Source organism: Eulemur rufifrons, chromosome 24 (genome assembly GCF_041146395.1).
Source record: "Eulemur rufifrons isolate Redbay chromosome 24, OSU_ERuf_1, whole genome shotgun sequence".
NCBI classification, from domain to species: Eukaryota; Metazoa; Chordata; class Mammalia; order Primates; family Lemuridae; genus Eulemur; species Eulemur rufifrons.
This window is the reverse complement of record NC_091006.1, coordinates 23830957-23849263: the sequence shown is the minus strand read 5'-3', so window position 1 is coordinate 23849263 and position 18307 is coordinate 23830957. Positions and strand designations below refer to the sequence as shown.

Sequence of the window (18307 nt, the reverse complement as noted above, 5' to 3'; positions counted from 1 at the left end):
CTTAAAACAAGTTAGCCACAAAACTTGTCTGAAAAATTTTAAGAACTTCAAAATGCTTATTTTAAGTTTTCATACAGTGAGATTTATAAGTTTTGGAGTCCTTTTACATGCAAATTTTTCTTACCTAAAACCTTGGTCTAATACTAATCCCATTCTAGAAATAAGTTATATAAATAGGCCACATCACACATTACAAATAGTAACCAATTCTCTGGTCTCTGTACAAAAGATATGTTATCTGTCAGGTTTTTTTTTTTTTTTTTTTTATAGAGTCTCACTCTGTTACCTGGACCAGAGTGAGTGCCATGGTGTCAGCCTAGCTCACAGCAACCTCAAACTCCTGGGCTTAAGCAATCCTACTGCCTCAGCCTCCTGAGTAGCTGGGACTTCAGGCATGCGCCACCATGCCCGGATAATTTTTTTCTATATATAGTTTTAGTTGGCCAGATAATATAGTTTTAGTAGAGATGGGGTCTCACTCTTGCTCAGGCTGGTCTCGAACTCCTGACCTCGAGTGATCCTCCCGCCTCGGCCTCCCAGAGTGCTAGGATTACAGGCGTGAGCCACCAGGCCCAGCCTATCCGTCAGTTTTGACGTGCTGCCAGGAACATATGAAGAAGGAGTGGGAAACGTAGCCCACAAGATCTCTATGACACTCCCATAAGAAAACTGAAAAGAAAAATAAATGAAATATTGACGAGCTCAGCCACCAAATCTCTACAAAATGCTAAGGGATCAGCAAAAAACAAAGGGGATGTTGGTATGATCAAGCAGAAGACTTGGTTGAGGGACCAGTATGGTTATGTCGTGCCCATGGATATGGAGTTTTCTCAGAATAACTTTTAAATTAATTCAGTGACTGCAATACATAAGCCATAGAGGTACTTTCCAAGTCCTTCCCGAGTTAAGGAAACTCATATGCAGCATGATGAGGACACAGAAGGCTTTCACACTCTTCATGACCAATTCTTGCTCTAACTACGCTTTGGCTTAAACCAAGAGCATAAAACTCTTAATCCATAGACCTCTTCCTTGACCCATTCAATCAATTTATAGTGAATTGGGCTAAACTTTGAACAGTGTACTTTGTATGACTGATTAGAATGTAACTGTTTTGAAGAAAACAGGTCCATAAAATCAATATAGTGCCTTATGAAGAAAACATTCAGAGCTAGAGTTTCAATGCCACTTTAACAGAATATGAAAATAAAGAGGCTTAAAGTTAAACACAGACCCAAAATAATTTCTAAATGATGTTATGTTTTTATTAGTATGGGATGTGGGCATCAGTATTGTTCAAATCTCCCCAAGTGGTTTTAATGTGTAGCAAAAGTCGGGAACCACTGCATTAACTATTTAATACTCAAACTATATTATTTACATGCATATCAGAAATGTAACTCTTCTCGCTTTCCTCTCTGATAACGCATGTAAACATTAATCTCTCATTAAATATCCTCTTTCTCAAAATTTTCTTCTATGTTTGTCATGGGTTGTAGTATTCTATGCTGGGAACTTTTTACAGGGAGGAGAGAACACACCAGGGCAGGCCCCTGGTAACAGAGGGGCTGGCGAGGACAGAACATATTACACCACAAGATCAGCTGGACTCTGATTGCAGCTGATCTCAGTGATGCCACATTGAAGAAGAAGGAGAATCTTACGAGCAATAGCTCTCGAGTGGCAGGTAGTCTCATGTGCAGTGTTTGCAGCTTAAATGACCAAAAAGAGCCCAAAAGTGTTAACAGGCTCAGCTCCAGGATGGCTGCCTCTCTGTCACAGTATCTTAGCCAATTACTGCATTTAATTACAGAGAAAAGATGACACTTAAAACATATATAAACAGCTCTTTCTAGATTACAATACAATTTTAAAAGTCAAAGTACACCAGTATAAAAAATTTAAAAAGTTTTAAACGCAACAAATAAATTTACTTACAGTTTAACCATATACATGCACTAAAAGAAATACTTACATTTTTCCTTTATATAGATATTTTTAGATTGGAAATAACTTGTAAATATACTTCATTAAAATGTATGAGAATTTCAAAAGTTTCAGTAAACAAATTATCACTTTAATAAAACAAATACCGAAATTAAAACTTTAAGTAGACATATCACTAAGATTATAAGGGTGTAAACAAAATTTAAAAATGTAATATATTTGTTTAATTAATGTAAGATTGATTAAAATATATTCAGTTTAATGTAGAGCTTTACATGGCTAAATATTCAATATATCACATTTTTGGTCAAGCAGGAGTTCTAACATCTTAAATTCCTATCATGTAAGCAATTATTTGATAAATTTATGTTTCCTGAAGATTGAGACTGAAAAACCACATAATAATCTTACTTTCAGAGTAAATACCTCTTTATTTTCCCACAGTAAATTATACTTTTGATTATAACTATATTTTAGAAATTATGAATTTTAGTAATTTTTAATGAATACACATTTAAATCTAGTTTCTCAAGTATAAAGTCAATTAAAAGTTTCATAAAATTAATTATTTTTATATTTATAATGGTTTCTTCTCCCAAAATAATATATTTGCCTTGTACATCTTGTTGACATTTTCTCTTCCTGGGAAAAGATTGGTTCCTTTTATTTGTTTTTTCTTTTGACACTAATGAGAAGTGGCTCTTTCCTGTTAAGGATGAAAGCAATATTGGTTGACTAAAGGCACAAATGTAAGCCATGATATTTAATGAGCTCTCTGGAAATATAGTAAACATTTTTAGTGTAATATCCTGTCACCATTATTAATACATGTTCTAAGCCCGGTAATGTTGAGAACATATAAGGGCTTATTTTTCATAACAAACTAATCTTGAGGGATACTTCCCTGATTTGTATGGTTTGCATCTTGTGAATTTTACTCTTTTGACTTCTCTACATTTATTGAAATCAGCTCACATTTGTGCCCTCCACAGGAATCAGCATATTGTGAGTCAGCCTATCACTTAATTAAAAAACTGGTGACATCATGAAAATAATGATGTCAGGAATAATACATTTTAGAATCATCAGTGTCCACGTGTCAGCCAAGTAAGAGAAGAGGGTAAAGAAACCAGGAGAAAGAAAAAGAATGAATGGGAAACAATCGCAACTTGATGATCTGTTGAATTCTAGGCTATATAGCTAGTATAAAATAATAGGATGGAAAACATAAAAAATAAAAGAAGATGACACATTCTTTTTAAATTCTTTGCAGCTGGAATTAACAGAATTGCTGCATTTAGGCCTTTGCCTAACTTGGAAAGATCTATTCCCTCTTTTTCTTCTTTTCTGTTTTGCCAAATTTTTGACAGGAAAATAAACAACATTTTGTGACCAAGAATATAGCAGTTGTCACACAGGCCAGCAGGAACCCTATCACATCCAAAGAGTGGTACTGGAACCAGGGGAGGTTGTAGGCAGCGGCCCGCAGGTGCTTGGCTCCCTTGTGGCGCATGACAAACTCAATCCAGAAGACTGCTCGATCCAGGGGCTTTACGGGTTGATCATGGTGAATTCTTGATAACCTCATAGCATTCTCTTTATAACTGGAAGGCAAAAGCACTTATAGAAATTAAAAAATTTTGGGTTTGTTTTCATTAAAAACAAGTAGGTAAAATGTGATATATGTTATTCAAGCCAAAAGCTTGTTGCAAGAAAAGATTGATTCTTGTTGTGACATGAACTTTGTTGGTTGCATAGCATTTAACAGATATGGGGGACATTGAAAATAAATATATTCTTAACAAAGTGCGGTAAAGTGAAGACATGGAAAAAATCTTATTTAGCCAATTGTCAATCTCAATCTAACTTTTCCAAGAAGGAAATTTGACACTGTATGAATGATTATTTCTAGAACTATTCCACAACCAAGATGATGAATGACCTAAGAGTGTGGAAAAAGATTCCTTGAAAAGTGTGCAAGCATGGTCTCTAACATTTTCTGGTAGGATGTATAACATAATGAATAACAGGTAAGCCATTAAAAGCAGGAGTACTCACAAAGGATCATTAATAACAGCTCTCAAAGCCCTGAGCAAATCTGTACTTGTTATTGTGTTGAAGTTCACTTCCAGGGCTGCTCCTTTGGCCTTCATGTGAGCGATGTTATCAGACTGATCACCAAATATGGGAATTCCCACCATAGGGACCCCATGGTAAATAGCTTCATAGATCCCATTAATTCCACCATGAGTGATAAAAGCTTTGGTTTTGGGATGACCTAGTTGGGAATGGGATAAGAAATGGTAAGATGTTTATTATAAAGTGTTAAGAGAATTTTGGAGACCTAAGGAAAAAAAACTATGAGATAACTCACTGAAGAAGGCAGCATTTTCAACAAAAGATGAACAAATAGAGCATTGCTGCCAGATAAATTTGTTATCTGAAGAAAAGGAGGCATTAATTTCCACTGCATCACCTGAAAAATTTTACCTTAACAGTAGAAAATGTGAATCTACAAAATAAATGGCCAATCCTTTAATTATATCTACTTTAAAATTGGAGGTAAAATGATATACTTCTATAATTTTTAAATATTTGTTTGAATATAGTGCCTGTTAAAAAGATATTCAATTTGTCTCTCATCTAATTGCTTGTTTTTACTTTCTCATAGTCTTACCAAGAAGATCATTCTGGGGTAACCAGTCATAGAGCTGAGTATTGGCTCCTAATGTGGCTGGTTTTTTTCCTTCGTATCGCCACAAAACCTGTGGAATATAATGCATGTATTTCACAAGTTAAGCTACAGAACAATAGCATTATTGAGTTCTATGTAATTTAATCACATAAAAAAATAAAATGATTTTTGGATAGTTCATAAACACTGTTATCTAAAGGGTAGAAATATATAATTGTAGTAATAACAAAGTTAAAATTAATTGAATATCATAAATTATTATGTGCAGATTGTTAGACTGTAATATTAAAATATAAAAGACTTTTAACTCTAGGAAACTCTAATTAATTAGAAAGAGTGCATAAATCTAAGCTTCTACTTCTATGCCTAACCCTATTGGATAGAGTTCTAATACAACTGAATATGTGAAGAATATTCTTAAGCATAATTCCTCTCTTTGTTATATTTCTTTCCTCATTTTTTTTTTTTTGTTCCACAGAGGTAAGACACTTCAGAACTTTCTCTGGAATAGTCAGCACAGGCCCTAAAATTTCAAATCCTAAAATGTGAGGTAAGAACTCAATGTTTCATTTCTATTGCAAACAAATGACAACGAAGTGAGGTCTTTCCATAGCAACAGGAGGCTCAGTAGAACAATGATTGATCGCACCCAATACACTATTGTAATGTTTTATAAAATCTTTACTTAATATTTATTAATGCCTATTATGCTAAGTGGAAAATGAGATTCAAGTTCAAGTGGAAATTCACATTTTTCTTCACAGTTTGAATAGCTATTTATCAGGATCGGAGGTGGCAGTGACTGACCTTCTGTGGAATCTGGGCAAGGGCTGAAGCAATGAGATTACTTTTTTCTTCTGTAAGGTTTGGGACAGTCGACCCCAGAGAAAATACCACAACACCGTCTTCACCTGAGCTCTGGACAAATTCTTCCATTTCCTGCGGAGAAAAACATTGTTTTTTTTTTGCACTACAAAGGTGCAATACCACAAAGAATAAGATAGAGTTTGATTACATTTGTAAAATAAAGATTTGAGAGAGTTGTCAGGTGTTCAGTTATATTGTACGTATAGGCTGGCATGTGTTGCCATCTAGTCTCTTTAAGAAGTCTGTATGTGAAACATATGGCCTAAATACATTATTAATTACTAGAAAAGGAACACAATCAAATCATTATACAAAAAAATAAGTGATAAGAGTACAGTTCTTTTCACGTTTGGTTGACATCAAAGTCTAAAAACATAATGGTTTGCTAACTCATAAAAATATTCCTTGAGGAATACTATCAACAAGATGGAAAAATAGATCTCCCAGTATCAATTCTCACCACTAATGTATAACTAGTAACTATTCAAATACAAGAATACCACTCTGAGTTAACCAGAACTCAAGAGAGGAAAAAAATCCTTGTTTTGTTTAAGGTATTTCTCTAAAATTTCACCTGAAACTCCCACTGGTTCTTCTAAGTGGATAGTCACAAAACAGAACTCATTGTATAATCACAAACACATTTTACCTTAAGTGTTTCTCATTTCAGTAGAAACCATTACTGTCATTAAACACTCAAAGTGAAAATCTAGGAGTTATTATTAATCCCTTTTCTTCCCTCAGCACTTCTTACTCACTGAACCCTGTGAAATATACCCCAAACTCTTATGAAAGTATGTTTGTCTGTCTACCATTATGATAAATGTTTATTCATAACACCAATTTAATTGCAAGGAAAACTAGAGCAGTCTCCTTAATAATCCCCATGGTTCTAATTTCCTGTTACTCTAATTCTCTATCCAAAGTATAGTAACATTGATATTTTAAGATGCACTTCTTTCATGTCACTCTTCTGCCTAATTTTTCAATATAATGCCTAAAAAATCTACATAGTACCCACAAGGATCCCTGTGACATAGAAGATTAATATGGAGTGACAAACTGAAGACATTCAGCTCATTTTTCTGAAATTAAGGCTGTAATCTTTCAAGGAAACACAGGTATCATATCACAAAGTACAGAAAATCCCTCAACATAATAGTCTTACCTTGGGTAAAGGTTTGGCGGGTTTGCAGTGCAATCCTCCAACAAACTCAAAATTAGGTAAGTATGGTTGAGGATACTCAAAATCCCAATATGTTCGTATTAGCCACATGTCAGCTTTCCCCAGAGTCTCACATAATGTAGTGGTTCTTCCTAAAAGAAATTAATAACAATTGGGTGGAAGGAATTAGCATATCATTGTTTGTTTGTTTGTTTGTTTTCCTTTTTTGAAACAGGGCCTTGCTCTGTTGCCCAGGGCACAGTGCCATGGTATCATTGTAGTTCACTTCAACCTCAAACTCCTGGGCTCAAATGATCCTCCTGCCTGAGCCTCTTGAGTAGCTGGGACTACAGGAACATGCCATGGCTAAGGAACACATGGCTAAGGAATTAGAGGTGTATAATTTGACTGAAAAAATTGTACCACTAATTTTCTAATAAACTATCAAAGGAAAAATAAATTTATGTCCTCTAGAATGACATAACTTTTAGAAGTCAAATAGAAAGAAGAATTAGTGAAACAATAAATAAAAGAATGTAAGAAGAAAAAGAGAAATAAAAAGAAGGCAAGGAAGAAAGGAGGAAAGGAGAAAGAAAAAATAAATAAAGACAATGATATGTAAGTGCATTTTTATAATATAAAAAAACAACCACAACTCCAAACTATAAATAAATTTATTATTCATTTCTTTCACTCCACATAAATTGCAGATGATAGATTAGTCCCATAACATCTGCAACCTATCACATCTCTATGGTTTCTAATCTCTAGTAAGGGATATATCTTTGAAGGATCTTGACAAGATCGGTCCACCTTAACTTTCTGTATGATATTTTGTCACTTTAATTGAAGGATCGCTATTTTATTAGTAAGAATTTCCTGACTAATTTTTACCCATGTGGAGCCCTTCTCTGGGTTGTGAGCTACACAGGGACATACTATGACTATCACAAACTTACCTCAGTATTGCCCTCAAATGAGGTGTTTTTAAGGGAAACACATTCTAAGTATTAATTTTAGGTTTTTAATCGAAGAAGGACTAACTGCATAGAACCAAGTCAATTATTTCTATTTACAAAAAACAAAAACAAAATCATATTTTGCAACTGATAGAGAAAAACTCTATGAGAATTCTTTTCTCTTTAGAATTCTAATCAAAGCTGGTGGTGATATATACCACAGAGTGGAAAGCCTCCTTTCACAATCATAACATTTTAGTGTTTGAAATTATGTCTGAGGTCATAAAATCCAAGTGAGGATGGTCAGTTTGAAATTGCCAGAAATTAAAGTAGAGTCATCTTGCAACTTCCAAGCAAGTACATTTATGTCTTCTAGATTTCTTCTCTATGCTTCACATACATCCTGGATAACCAACCCCTAGGTGATTTTAATTTACATGATCTTGGGCCTCATTTAAGAATGACTCAGTTTTAAGCAATTAGAAGCATTTGATATATAAAGGGTTAATTCACAATAGCAAGAATACACGTAATCAAAGAAAAGAGAAGGAAAGTAAATTTAGGTAGCTAAAAAATATTATGTCTTATTTGAAATGTCATACAGCCATACCTCAGAGATATTGCAGGTTCTGTTTCAGACCACCATAATAAAGCAAATACTGCAAAAAAGCAAGTCACACAAATTTCTGGTTTCCCAGTCCATATAAAAATTATGTTTACAATATCCTGGAGTCTATTAGGTATGCAATAGCACCATGTCTAAAAAAAATGTAAACACCTTAATGAATGTAAACACATTAATGAATGTAAATCTTAATTAAAAAATACTTTGCTGCTAAAAATTACTAACACACATCTGAGCCTTCAGTGAGTTTTTAATCTTTTTGCTGGTGGAGTGTCATGCCTTGATGTTGATGGCTGCTGACTGATCAGGGTGATCATTCCTGAAGGTTGGAGTGACTAGGGCAATTTCTTAAAATAAGATAACAATGAAGTTTGTCTCATTGATTGACTCTTCCTTTTATGGAATATTTCTCTGTAACATATGATGGTGTTTGATAGCATTTTACCCACAGCAGAACTTCTCCCAAAATTGAAGTTAATCCTCCCAAATCCTGATGCTGCTTTAACAGCCAAGTTTATGTAATATTCTAAATCCTTTGCTGTCATTTCAACAATGTTCATAGGATCTTCACCAGGAGTAGATTCCATTTCAAGAAACAACTTTCTTTTTTCATCCATAAGCAGCAACTCTTCATCCATCCAAGTGTTACCATGAGATTGCAGTAATTAAGTTACATCTTCAGCTTCCACTTCTAATTCTAGATCTCCTACTATTTCTACCATATCTGCAGTTACTTCCTCCACTGAAGTTTTGAACTTCTCAGAATCATCCAGGAGAGTTGGAATCAATTCCTTCTAAACTCCTGTTAATGTTAATCCTTTGGCCACCTCCCATGAATCATGAGAGTTCTTAATGACATTTAGAATGATGAATCCTCTCCAGAAAGATGTTGCTCAGATCCATCAGAGGAATCACAATCTATGATAGCTATATTCTTACAAACTGTATTTCTTAAATGATAAAATTTCAAATTCAAAATTACACCTTGTACCATGAGCTGAAAAATGGATTTGATGTTAGCAAGCATGAAAACATTAATCTCCTTGTCCATCTCCATCAGAACTCTTGGACGATCAGGTGCATTGCCAATGAGCAGGAGAATTTTGAAAGGAATCTTTTGTTCTGAGGAGTAGGTCTCAACATGGGCCTTAAAATATTCAGTTCATCAGGCTGTAAACAGGTGTGCTGTCAGTCAGGCTCTGTTATATCATGGCTAAATCACAGGAAGAGTATATTTAGCATAATTTTTCAGGGACCTAGGATTTTTGGAATGGTAAATGAGCATTGGCTTCAGCGTAAAGTCACCAGGTGCTTTAGCCACAAAGAATAGGGTCAACCTGTCTTTTGAAGCTTTGGAGCCAGTTATTGACTAGCTATGAAAAGTCCTAGCCTTTACTTCCAATAGAAGGCTGTTTCAGCTTCATTGAAAATCTGTTGTTTAATCTAGCTACCTTTAATAATTACCTTAGAAAGATCTTATGGATAACTTGCTGTGGATTCTACATCAGCACTTGCTGCTCCACCTTCCACTTTTATGTTATGGGGACAATTTTTTTCCTTAAAACTCATGAGCCAATCTCTTGTAGCCTCAAAGTTTTCTTCTGTAGCTTCTTTATTTCTATCATCCTTCATGTAATTAAAGAATTAGAGACTTGCTTTGGATTAGGATTTGACTTAATGGAATGTTATGGCTGGTTGTATTTTCTATCCATATCACTAAAACATTCTCCATACATGTAAAAAATATGTTTTGCTTTTTTTATCATTTATATGTTCACAGGAGTAGCACTTTTACTTTCCTTCAATAACTTTTTCTTTGTGTTCACAATTTGTCTGTTTGGAACAAGATATGTAACTTTAGGGTTATCTTGTCTTTGACATGCTTTCCTCAGGATCTTAGTCCATTTTGCATTGTTATAAAGAAATACCTAAGGTGGAATAATTTATAAAAAAAAAGAAAGAAATTTATCTGCCTCATGGTTAGGAAGACTGTACAAGAAGCATAGCACTGACATCTGCATCTAGTGAGGACCTCAAGCTACTTCCACTCATTATAGAAGGCAATGAGAGCTGGCAAGGGCAACAGTAGTATGGCAAGAGAAGTAGCAAGAATGAGGGAGGAGATAGCAGACACTCTTTAACAAGCAGCACTCCTGGGACCTAATAGAGTGAGAAGTCACTCACCACCCTAATGGAACCATGGAGTCCATTAATATATTCATGAGAGATCCACCCTCATGACCCATACAACTGCCCTTAGGCCCAACTTCCAATATTAAAAATCAAATTTCAGCCAGGCATGGTGGCTTATGCCTGTAATCCTAACACTCTGGGAGGCCAAGGTGAGAGGATTGCTTCAGGTCAGGAGTTCGAGATCAGCCTGAGCAAGAGCCAGACCCCATCTCTACTAAAAATAGAAAAAATCAGCCAGGCATGGTGGCATGTCCCTGTAGTCCCAGCTACTTGGAAAGCTGAGGCAGGAGGATTGCTTAAGCCCAGGAGTTTGAGGTTGCTGTGACCTAGGCTGATGCCATGGCACTCTAGCCCAGGTGACAGAGCAAGACTCTGTCTCAAAAAAAAAAAAAAAAAAAAAGGGATCAAATTTCAATATGATATTTGGTGGAGATAAATACACCATATCTAAACTATAGCACTCACTAATCTTAATCATTTCTAGCTTTTGAATTAAAGTGAGACACTTGCTGCTCTTGTTTTCACTTGAACACTTAGAGCACATTGTATATTATAGTGCTGTGTCTCAAGGTATAGGGAGGCCTGAGGTGGGCTAGAGAGATGGAAGAATGGCCAGTTGGTGGAACAGTCAGTATGCATACAATATTTACCAATTAAGTTCATCGTCTTATATGGGCATGGGTTGTAGTACCCCAAAATCATTATAATAGAAACATCAAAGATCACTGATCACAGATCACCATAACAGATATAATAATAATTAAAAACTTTGAAAAATTATGAGAATTACCAAAATGTGACAGAGACATAAAGTATACACATCCTATTGGAAAAATGGTGTTGACAGACACCATTGTTGATAGGATTGATAGGTGTTGACAGAGTTGCCACAAACCTAATTTGTCAAAAATGAAATATCTGTGAAGCATAATAAAATAAAGCCTAATAAAATGAACTATGCCTGAATATAAGGATGTATAAAAAACAGTAAATTAAAATGGACTGATACTCCTATTCCTTTAGTATTTTTAATATACATAAATCTGATTAATAATAATTTATAACTCCATAAAATATATGATAATAGATTAAGTTGGAAGTACAATATAAATATTATCCAAAAAATCTATTATTTAAAGCTACACAATGATAAAGTGAAAAGGTTCTCAAAGAATTCTTGGGGATTTCCTGAATCTGTGGCCAGAACTCTCTTTTGCGTACAGGAAAAAATGCCCTTTTCTGTCTTTATTCCCCTTTGACAACACTTTTATCATGCTATTGAAAATTTGAATCTTACCAAGGTGCTTTAGTTATAATCCTATTATATTAAAGTTTGGTAGTTACCTATTTAAATTTATATATTTTCAATTCATCTCTGAGGGTAGACTTGAACCCAGGATCCTTATATCATTTACCTATATCTATAGAACCTATCAGGTTGTCTATAGCTAGGCAGTGCTTAATGAATACTTAATTAGAAAAAATCAATGCATATAAATTTAAATTATGTCTAAACCTGAGGATATTTGATGTGAGTTCCTCTGAACACTAATTCCATAAAACAGTGTTATCTTTTAGAATTCAGGGGATTAAATTGGATAATATTTTTGTGTCATATGATTTTTTGTTTCTTCTTTATGTTTCTACATATTTTTCAAATATAGTTGGAGAAGAAACCTACCTTGCATTGACCAGCTCAGATCACAGCTGAATGTATAAAAATTGCAAAGTAAAGACTTTTTTTTTAGCAGAAAAGGCAAACAATTAAAAGTAAGTCAAATTAAAAATAAGTCAAATAAGTGTACGTCAGTGAAATAAAAGTTCTACTATCTTTTACTCCACAAAACACAAAATATTTTCAAATGTATTTTTCTAGATTTTGTGTAGCAAACATCCAAGAAGGCGAAGCATCTTAGGAAATGTTTCAATATAACCAGCCATGATGAAATGGTCCACAGAGGACTTTTTGAAGACTCTTCTGAAGTTTTTGAGAGCAATAATAATGGTGGGCACCGTTTCCTATAGAAATTGTATAAAATCAAGAATAACAATCTATGCCTCCCACAAATTTGTGCTACAGATTGGGACTATTTAAAGACAGTACCAAATGTGTTGAGGGTTAGGGTGGAGACATGAGAACCCCCGGGAGTGGGACAGGACTTTGCCAAAGAGCAACCTGTGGACGTGTCAGTTCTCTGAGCAAAAGCTGCTTGACCTTGAGGGGGACATTCCACCCATCAGGGATGTCTGCATTTCTGTATTTCTTTTGTTAACTAGATTAAAATGAAAGGAAGACTCACTCACCTAACACTTCACTGTAAAACTGCTTCCAATAATGAAAGTCATTATAATCCATCCATAAGTTAAAGAAAACCGAAAGCATTGTATTTTTTACTCTTTCCAGAAAGGTCATTCTGTTGGTTAGTCCTGTCATATGCACAGGTACATAGGAAAGTGGAGCTGGAAGTTTCCCACATTGTCTTTCCATAGTGCCTGCAATAGAAGCTCTAAGCGAAATCACAAAAGGGACTGCAAGCACCTCAGCCACCAGCTCCCCACAAGGCATTACAGGGTCTGTAATCAGTATGTCGTAGTTGGTTTCCTGCAGCTTCCTCATGAGTGTCTGATTGTAGACGACACTCTCACACCGAAGTTTAAAATATCCATTCAATTCAATAAAGAAATAATTCAGTTTTACTGCTGATTGCCAGGCCGGTAAGGGTGGCAACACATTAAGAACTAGGTCAAGAAATTTGTTAGTTGAATTCTCAAGATAATTTTTGTCTTCTGTTGAATGGACCACCTCAAATTTCATTGCAGAAGTCTTTCTATAATCAATGAGAACAGTCCGTTGTGGGGCTAACACAGTTACTTCATGGCCCCTTTCTATCAGTTCCTCCAGAATGCACTTCATATTAAGCCAGTGGCTCATGTCACAGGGCCATACCAGGACCTTCCCACAGAATCCACAGCCAGCCCAGCAGAGCAGCGTCAGCAGGATCGCCAAAGCCCACTTCCCAGGCATCATGACAGCAGTTCCCTCGCACGCTGTTCTACAGAGCTTGAGTGTTTAATGGGCACAGAACTGAAATGGTAATTTAGATAAAGAAGTTAAAAATTAATTTTTAAGATTAAAGGTCATTGTTCGATGGCAAGTTAAATATTTATTGAGAAAATCAAACAGAAATGCAATATATCATGAAGGAGCTCTGAAAATTTCACCTCAAAATAAGGCTCCATGACATAGAGTATTTTGAATTAAAGGTTCTTAGAGATTAATTGTCCCTTAGAGGAGGCTTTTCCTCTATCTGCATAAACTGGACTGACCTGAATGAAGAATCAAAGGGAGCAACTGACTTCCCTTCCTCTCCCTGTTACCTCAATATATGGCAGGAAAGAAGATCAAGAATGCAAGCAGACCTGGCCCAAATTGTTTTAAACACAATACCTATCTCAGGTTAATTTAGTTTTCAAAGAGAATCATTTACAAGTCAATCTGTCTCCCATATCCATTTGTCCTCCCTAATAGTACCATTAGTCACTCTTAAACAGAATTACCTGTGCTCCACATTTACCTTCCCGACAAAAGACAGGTATAAAAATGTCTGAACTTCATTAGTTTAGTGGGCAATCACGATGTGATTTTCCCCATGTGCGTGGTATTGGTAAATAAATCATTTTCTTATTAATCTGCCTTAACTGTGAGTTGATCTTTCTGCAAACTTTTGGGGCAAAAGGCAAGTTTCTCCTCACCACTCCAATCAGTAAAATGTTGATTCAGGCCGGGCGCGGTGGCTCACGCCTGTAATCCAAGCACTTGGGAGGCCGAGGTGGGCGGATCGTTTGAGCTCAGTAGTTAGAAACCAGCCTGAGCAAGAGCGACACCCCGTCTCTACTAAAAAAAAAAAAAAAAAAAATAGAAAGAAATTAGCTGGACAACTAAAAATATATAGAAAAAATCAGCCGGGCATAGTGGTGCATGCCTGCAGTCCCAGCTACTCAGGAGGCTGAGACAGGAGGATTGCTTGAGCCCAGGAGTTTGAGGTTGCTGTGAGCTAGGCTGACGCCACGGCGCTTTAGCCAGGGTGACAGAGCAGGACTCTGCCTCAAAAAAAAAAAAAAAAAGTTGATTCAGCATTCCTAAACTTACTAATAAAATACATAAAGTAGAGATACCTTTATTACTCAGATAGGTTATGAAATGGAAAAAACATCTTTGGTGTTAATATTTCACACACAGAAACATACACACACAAACACACATCCATCCCACAGGAAGCCCAAAGTGCCAAATGGTTTAGGAGAATATGTATGCCATATCCCATGTCCAGTTGGAATACTCACTAATTTAATAGTAATACATTTGGATACCTATAGGGAGTATTTTGGTAGGTATCATAGGGATCAAAGGCCACTGAAGCCCCCAAGGTTCACCAAACTACAGGTGACAAAGGCCCCTGGCCCCATAAAGGTTCACTGAAAAATCACTGACATGGGCAGATTGATTAATAAGAGCAAAATGATACAAATTTATTTAATGTATATACTTGGAAACTCTCAATTTTCAATGAAGTACAACTATTTTTAAGAATGGGATCTTAGAAGTAGTAAAAGAGGTTTTTGGAAAGGAGAAAGGAAGAGGCTTGGTGGTCTTGTTATGTAAATGAAACCTTACAGGTAGCAGCTCACAGAGAGTATAGAAGGTAAATGCTTCTTTTCAGACCTTTAAAAGTGTCAGACTCCCAGTTAATTTTTCCTAGATCAGGTAAGGCCAGACCTGGATGTATTAATGAAGATTCTCTACAGATGTAAATTTCCCCTAACATAAGACATTTTTTCAATATTACTTCAATCTGTGAGACTCATGGCAGCCATCTCAAACTATATCAAAGAAATATACTGTGGAGCAAAATATTTCTAATTTCTTTCAGTCCTCACTTTGAAACTAAAAATTTCATATATAAAAAAGCTAAGCTGATAATTTAGGAGAAATTTGGGTTAGAGTTATTTAGAGATAGACAAAGGAGTGAAGGAAAAAACAAACTGGGATAAATGGAAAAGAGCAAATTGAAACATCATCCTATATCTTCATCAGTGTCTTAATCCTGTGTATAGATTACTTCAATTAAAGTGCTGTGTCCCATTCCAGGAGCTGGCATTGCACATGAGCTTTCAAACAGAATAAAAACAAAAGTTAATATTTGGTACAGTTTTTAATGTGGTTTCCTAAGAGCCTGGAGGGCATCCAGATGAGATGTCTAGATATTAAACTCAAAATATGATCAGTTAAAGAGGAAGTAGGACATGACAATCTGACAGGTTTTCTTGCTTAGAGTTTGTGTGACACAAGGTATGCTTTTGCAAGACCTCAAGAAAGAGGTAGTGGGTAGCAATTTTACTGAGTCCAAGTCATAAAAAATGAAAGAAAAATTTGAAAACATTATTTGGAGACTTGTAGCCAGAAAAAAATTCAGAATTAAGTCCAAATCGTAGGCAAATAATTAAAACTTCAACACAAAAGTCATGATTAGAATTTAATAATGGGTTTACTATAGTTTCTTGTGAAACATGATTTTCTCTCTCCAGTTTCCCATATCTACTAAAGACAAATCAGTAGGACAAATATATTTGCAAAATAAATTTTAGTTTCATTATACTTGTCTTGATTATTTGGATAATAGTTAGAGTAGTTATTGGCCATATAGGCTTTTCTTTTCTTTTTTCCTTTTTTTGGATTTGTTGGAACTTTTTAATAAAGGAATATCAGGTCAGTCTCAAAAACCTTTTGGGTCAACATTAAGTATGATCAAGAAATATATTTATAGACAAAAAATGCAGCAGGGTCTAATTTCCACGGAATTTGCTCATTTTAGCAAGTTTCTAATACCAAATTACAACTCTTTAATGTTTTGGCTAGGAAACAATACTTCAAGTATGTGAGGTGCTATCTTAAAGGATGTGGTATATGTTTGAAATCATGGCCTAACATATAATTCTTTTTTTTATTTTAGTTTGAATACAAGGGTCCAGAACTCTAGAAGTTGAAAGTGGGAACGGGTCTTATTATTCGTTCCCTTGGATAAGCTTGTAATAAGTTTTCATTATTACAATCTGTAGTCAGGTAGTTTGGAGGTTGTAGTCCTCAAGAGAGTAATAATTCTACCCAGGCATATGGCCGTGATTTATTACTTCCAATTCAGTCAGAAAAGGCATTACTGTCCTAGCTATTTGTTGATTGATCCAAAATACTAAAGATAAACTATGTTGCTAAAACATGTTAAGCGTAGGCAAAATTATGCCTAAGATTCAGTAGATTACTTGCATGCATCTTAATTCTCTGATGTCCAGTAATAAAGGTCAGTAGAAAGCTGAGGGAAATTATTGAGACATTACATGTCTTCATATTGATTTGGAGTTGATGAATTTTGAACCATCCTATCAATTAAAGAACCCTGACATGAGAAGCTGCTGCCAGAGAATAAAGGACACATGGAATGTTTAGGAAGAAAATAAGTTAAATTATGAAACTTAGCCTCTTGTGCAGCTCTAAGTGCTGAGAATGTAAGAGCTATGTGACAGTACTTTCGTTGATGTGGCCTGGCCTGTGCGTTAGGATTGAGAATTTCCTCATGGGAACAGTTTCACAAACGACTGTTAAGGGAAATCCATTCTCAGCTTTTTTTGGTTTGTTTGTGTGTTTGTTTTATTTTCAATCCAGGTACATACTGAAGTTACAGTGACTGATGTAATTTATATCACCGAGGAATTTCCCCAGCTACAACTGGCTTCTAATGCTATTTAGGCAAAGGAAGACACCAGCAGAACACCAGAGAGTAGGAGGAGATAAATCCAGGTGAGCAGGGTCTAGTGAGTGGCAGTAAGTCTCATGTGTAATGAGTGGCCAGTGTCAGACACCAAATGGGTGTCTGAGAGCCTATGCAGTGCTTATCCCCAGGGACGGCCAGTCCACAACTCACTGGATCTTAGCCATTTGCATCATTCCAACTGCAGAAAACAAACTGGGCATACAGCAAACATAAAGAGCTCTTCTTAAAATATAATGAAACTTGTAACTCTCAGAACACAAGAAGGTAATCACTTTTTTAAAAAGTTAACATTGAACAAATACATTTTGAGTCTTCACAAAAAGTTTTTTAACAATTTATTTGCATTTTCATTATTATACACATTTAAGAAGTTTGTGTTCCTGTCCTGTAGTTATTTTTTAAATGGAAGTAAATGTCAATACATCACGTAGAAATGAATGGGGATTTCAAAATTTTCACTAAGCCAATCAATGTTATTGATCTTCTCAATTATATATCAAATACTGGAATTAAAACTTTAGTCAGACATGTCATTAAGTTTATACATGGTAAAGAAAATGTAATCTTTAATATATTTGTCAAATTAATTCAGAGTTGATCCAAATATTAATGTTTGCCTTCAATTAGAGTTTTGCATTGATAAATATTTACTATAACATATTACAAATAGAATATATTTAAAATTTGGGCAAGCTGGTAGACTAATATATACTTAGTATAAAAATTAATTGATGAATTGAAATATGTAGAAGATAAAGACTGGAAAATAATGATCTCAAATTCCAAGTAAATATTTCCTAGTTTTTGACGGAAAATTAAACTTTTGATTATAAGTATTGATTACAGATTATGTGTAGTCATAATTTTTTGGTTTGGTTCATTAACATTAATCAAATGTTAATGAATTGACATTTAAGGTTATCATTTGTCCTATGAACTAAAAATTCTATAAAATTTATATTTTTTCTATATTTCTTATCGTTATGTCCTCTAAAAATGATCTGTTCACCTTTAACGTATTGCTGACTT

At 35.0% G+C, this 18307-nt stretch overlaps 1 protein-coding gene across 2 annotated transcripts; it reads right to left on the bottom strand.

The window, feature by feature from the left end:
- Positions 1-20: 20 nt before the first annotated feature.
- Positions 21-13494, bottom strand: LOC138374863 (UDP-glucuronosyltransferase 2A3-like). Of its 2 annotated transcripts, none has more exons than XM_069458076.1 (6): positions 12756-13494; positions 6678-6826; positions 5450-5581; positions 4625-4712; positions 4006-4225; positions 21-3551 (listed from the first exon to the last, which is right to left on the bottom strand). In XM_069458076.1, exons 1-6 carry the CDS (start codon positions 13477-13479, stop codon positions 3272-3274), a joined length of 1593 nt encoding a protein of 530 aa, XP_069314177.1. In that variant the 5' UTR covers positions 13480-13494; the 3' UTR covers positions 21-3271. The 2 variants fall into 2 exon arrangements, with proteins under 2 accessions (XP_069314177.1, XP_069314178.1); XM_069458077.1 differs by having other exon boundaries at positions 480-3551; positions 6678-6822; positions 13004-13494.
- Positions 13495-18307: the final 4813 nt, after the last annotated feature.

Excerpts from the sequence above, each read along its gene's own strand:
- LOC138374863 (XM_069458076.1), bottom strand. The coding sequence starts at position 13,479 with ATGATGCCTGGGAAGTGGGCTTTGGCGATCCTGCTGACGCTGCTCTGC. Across the intron at positions 6,827-12,755 it reads GTTTTACAGTGAAGTGTTAG|GAAGAACCACTACATTATGT; the intron begins GTGAGTGAGTCT and ends AATTTCTTTTAG. Across the intron at positions 4,713-5,449 it reads TTGCCCAGATTCCACAGAAG|GTTTTGTGGCGATACGAAGG; the intron begins GTCAGTCACTGC and ends TATATTCCACAG.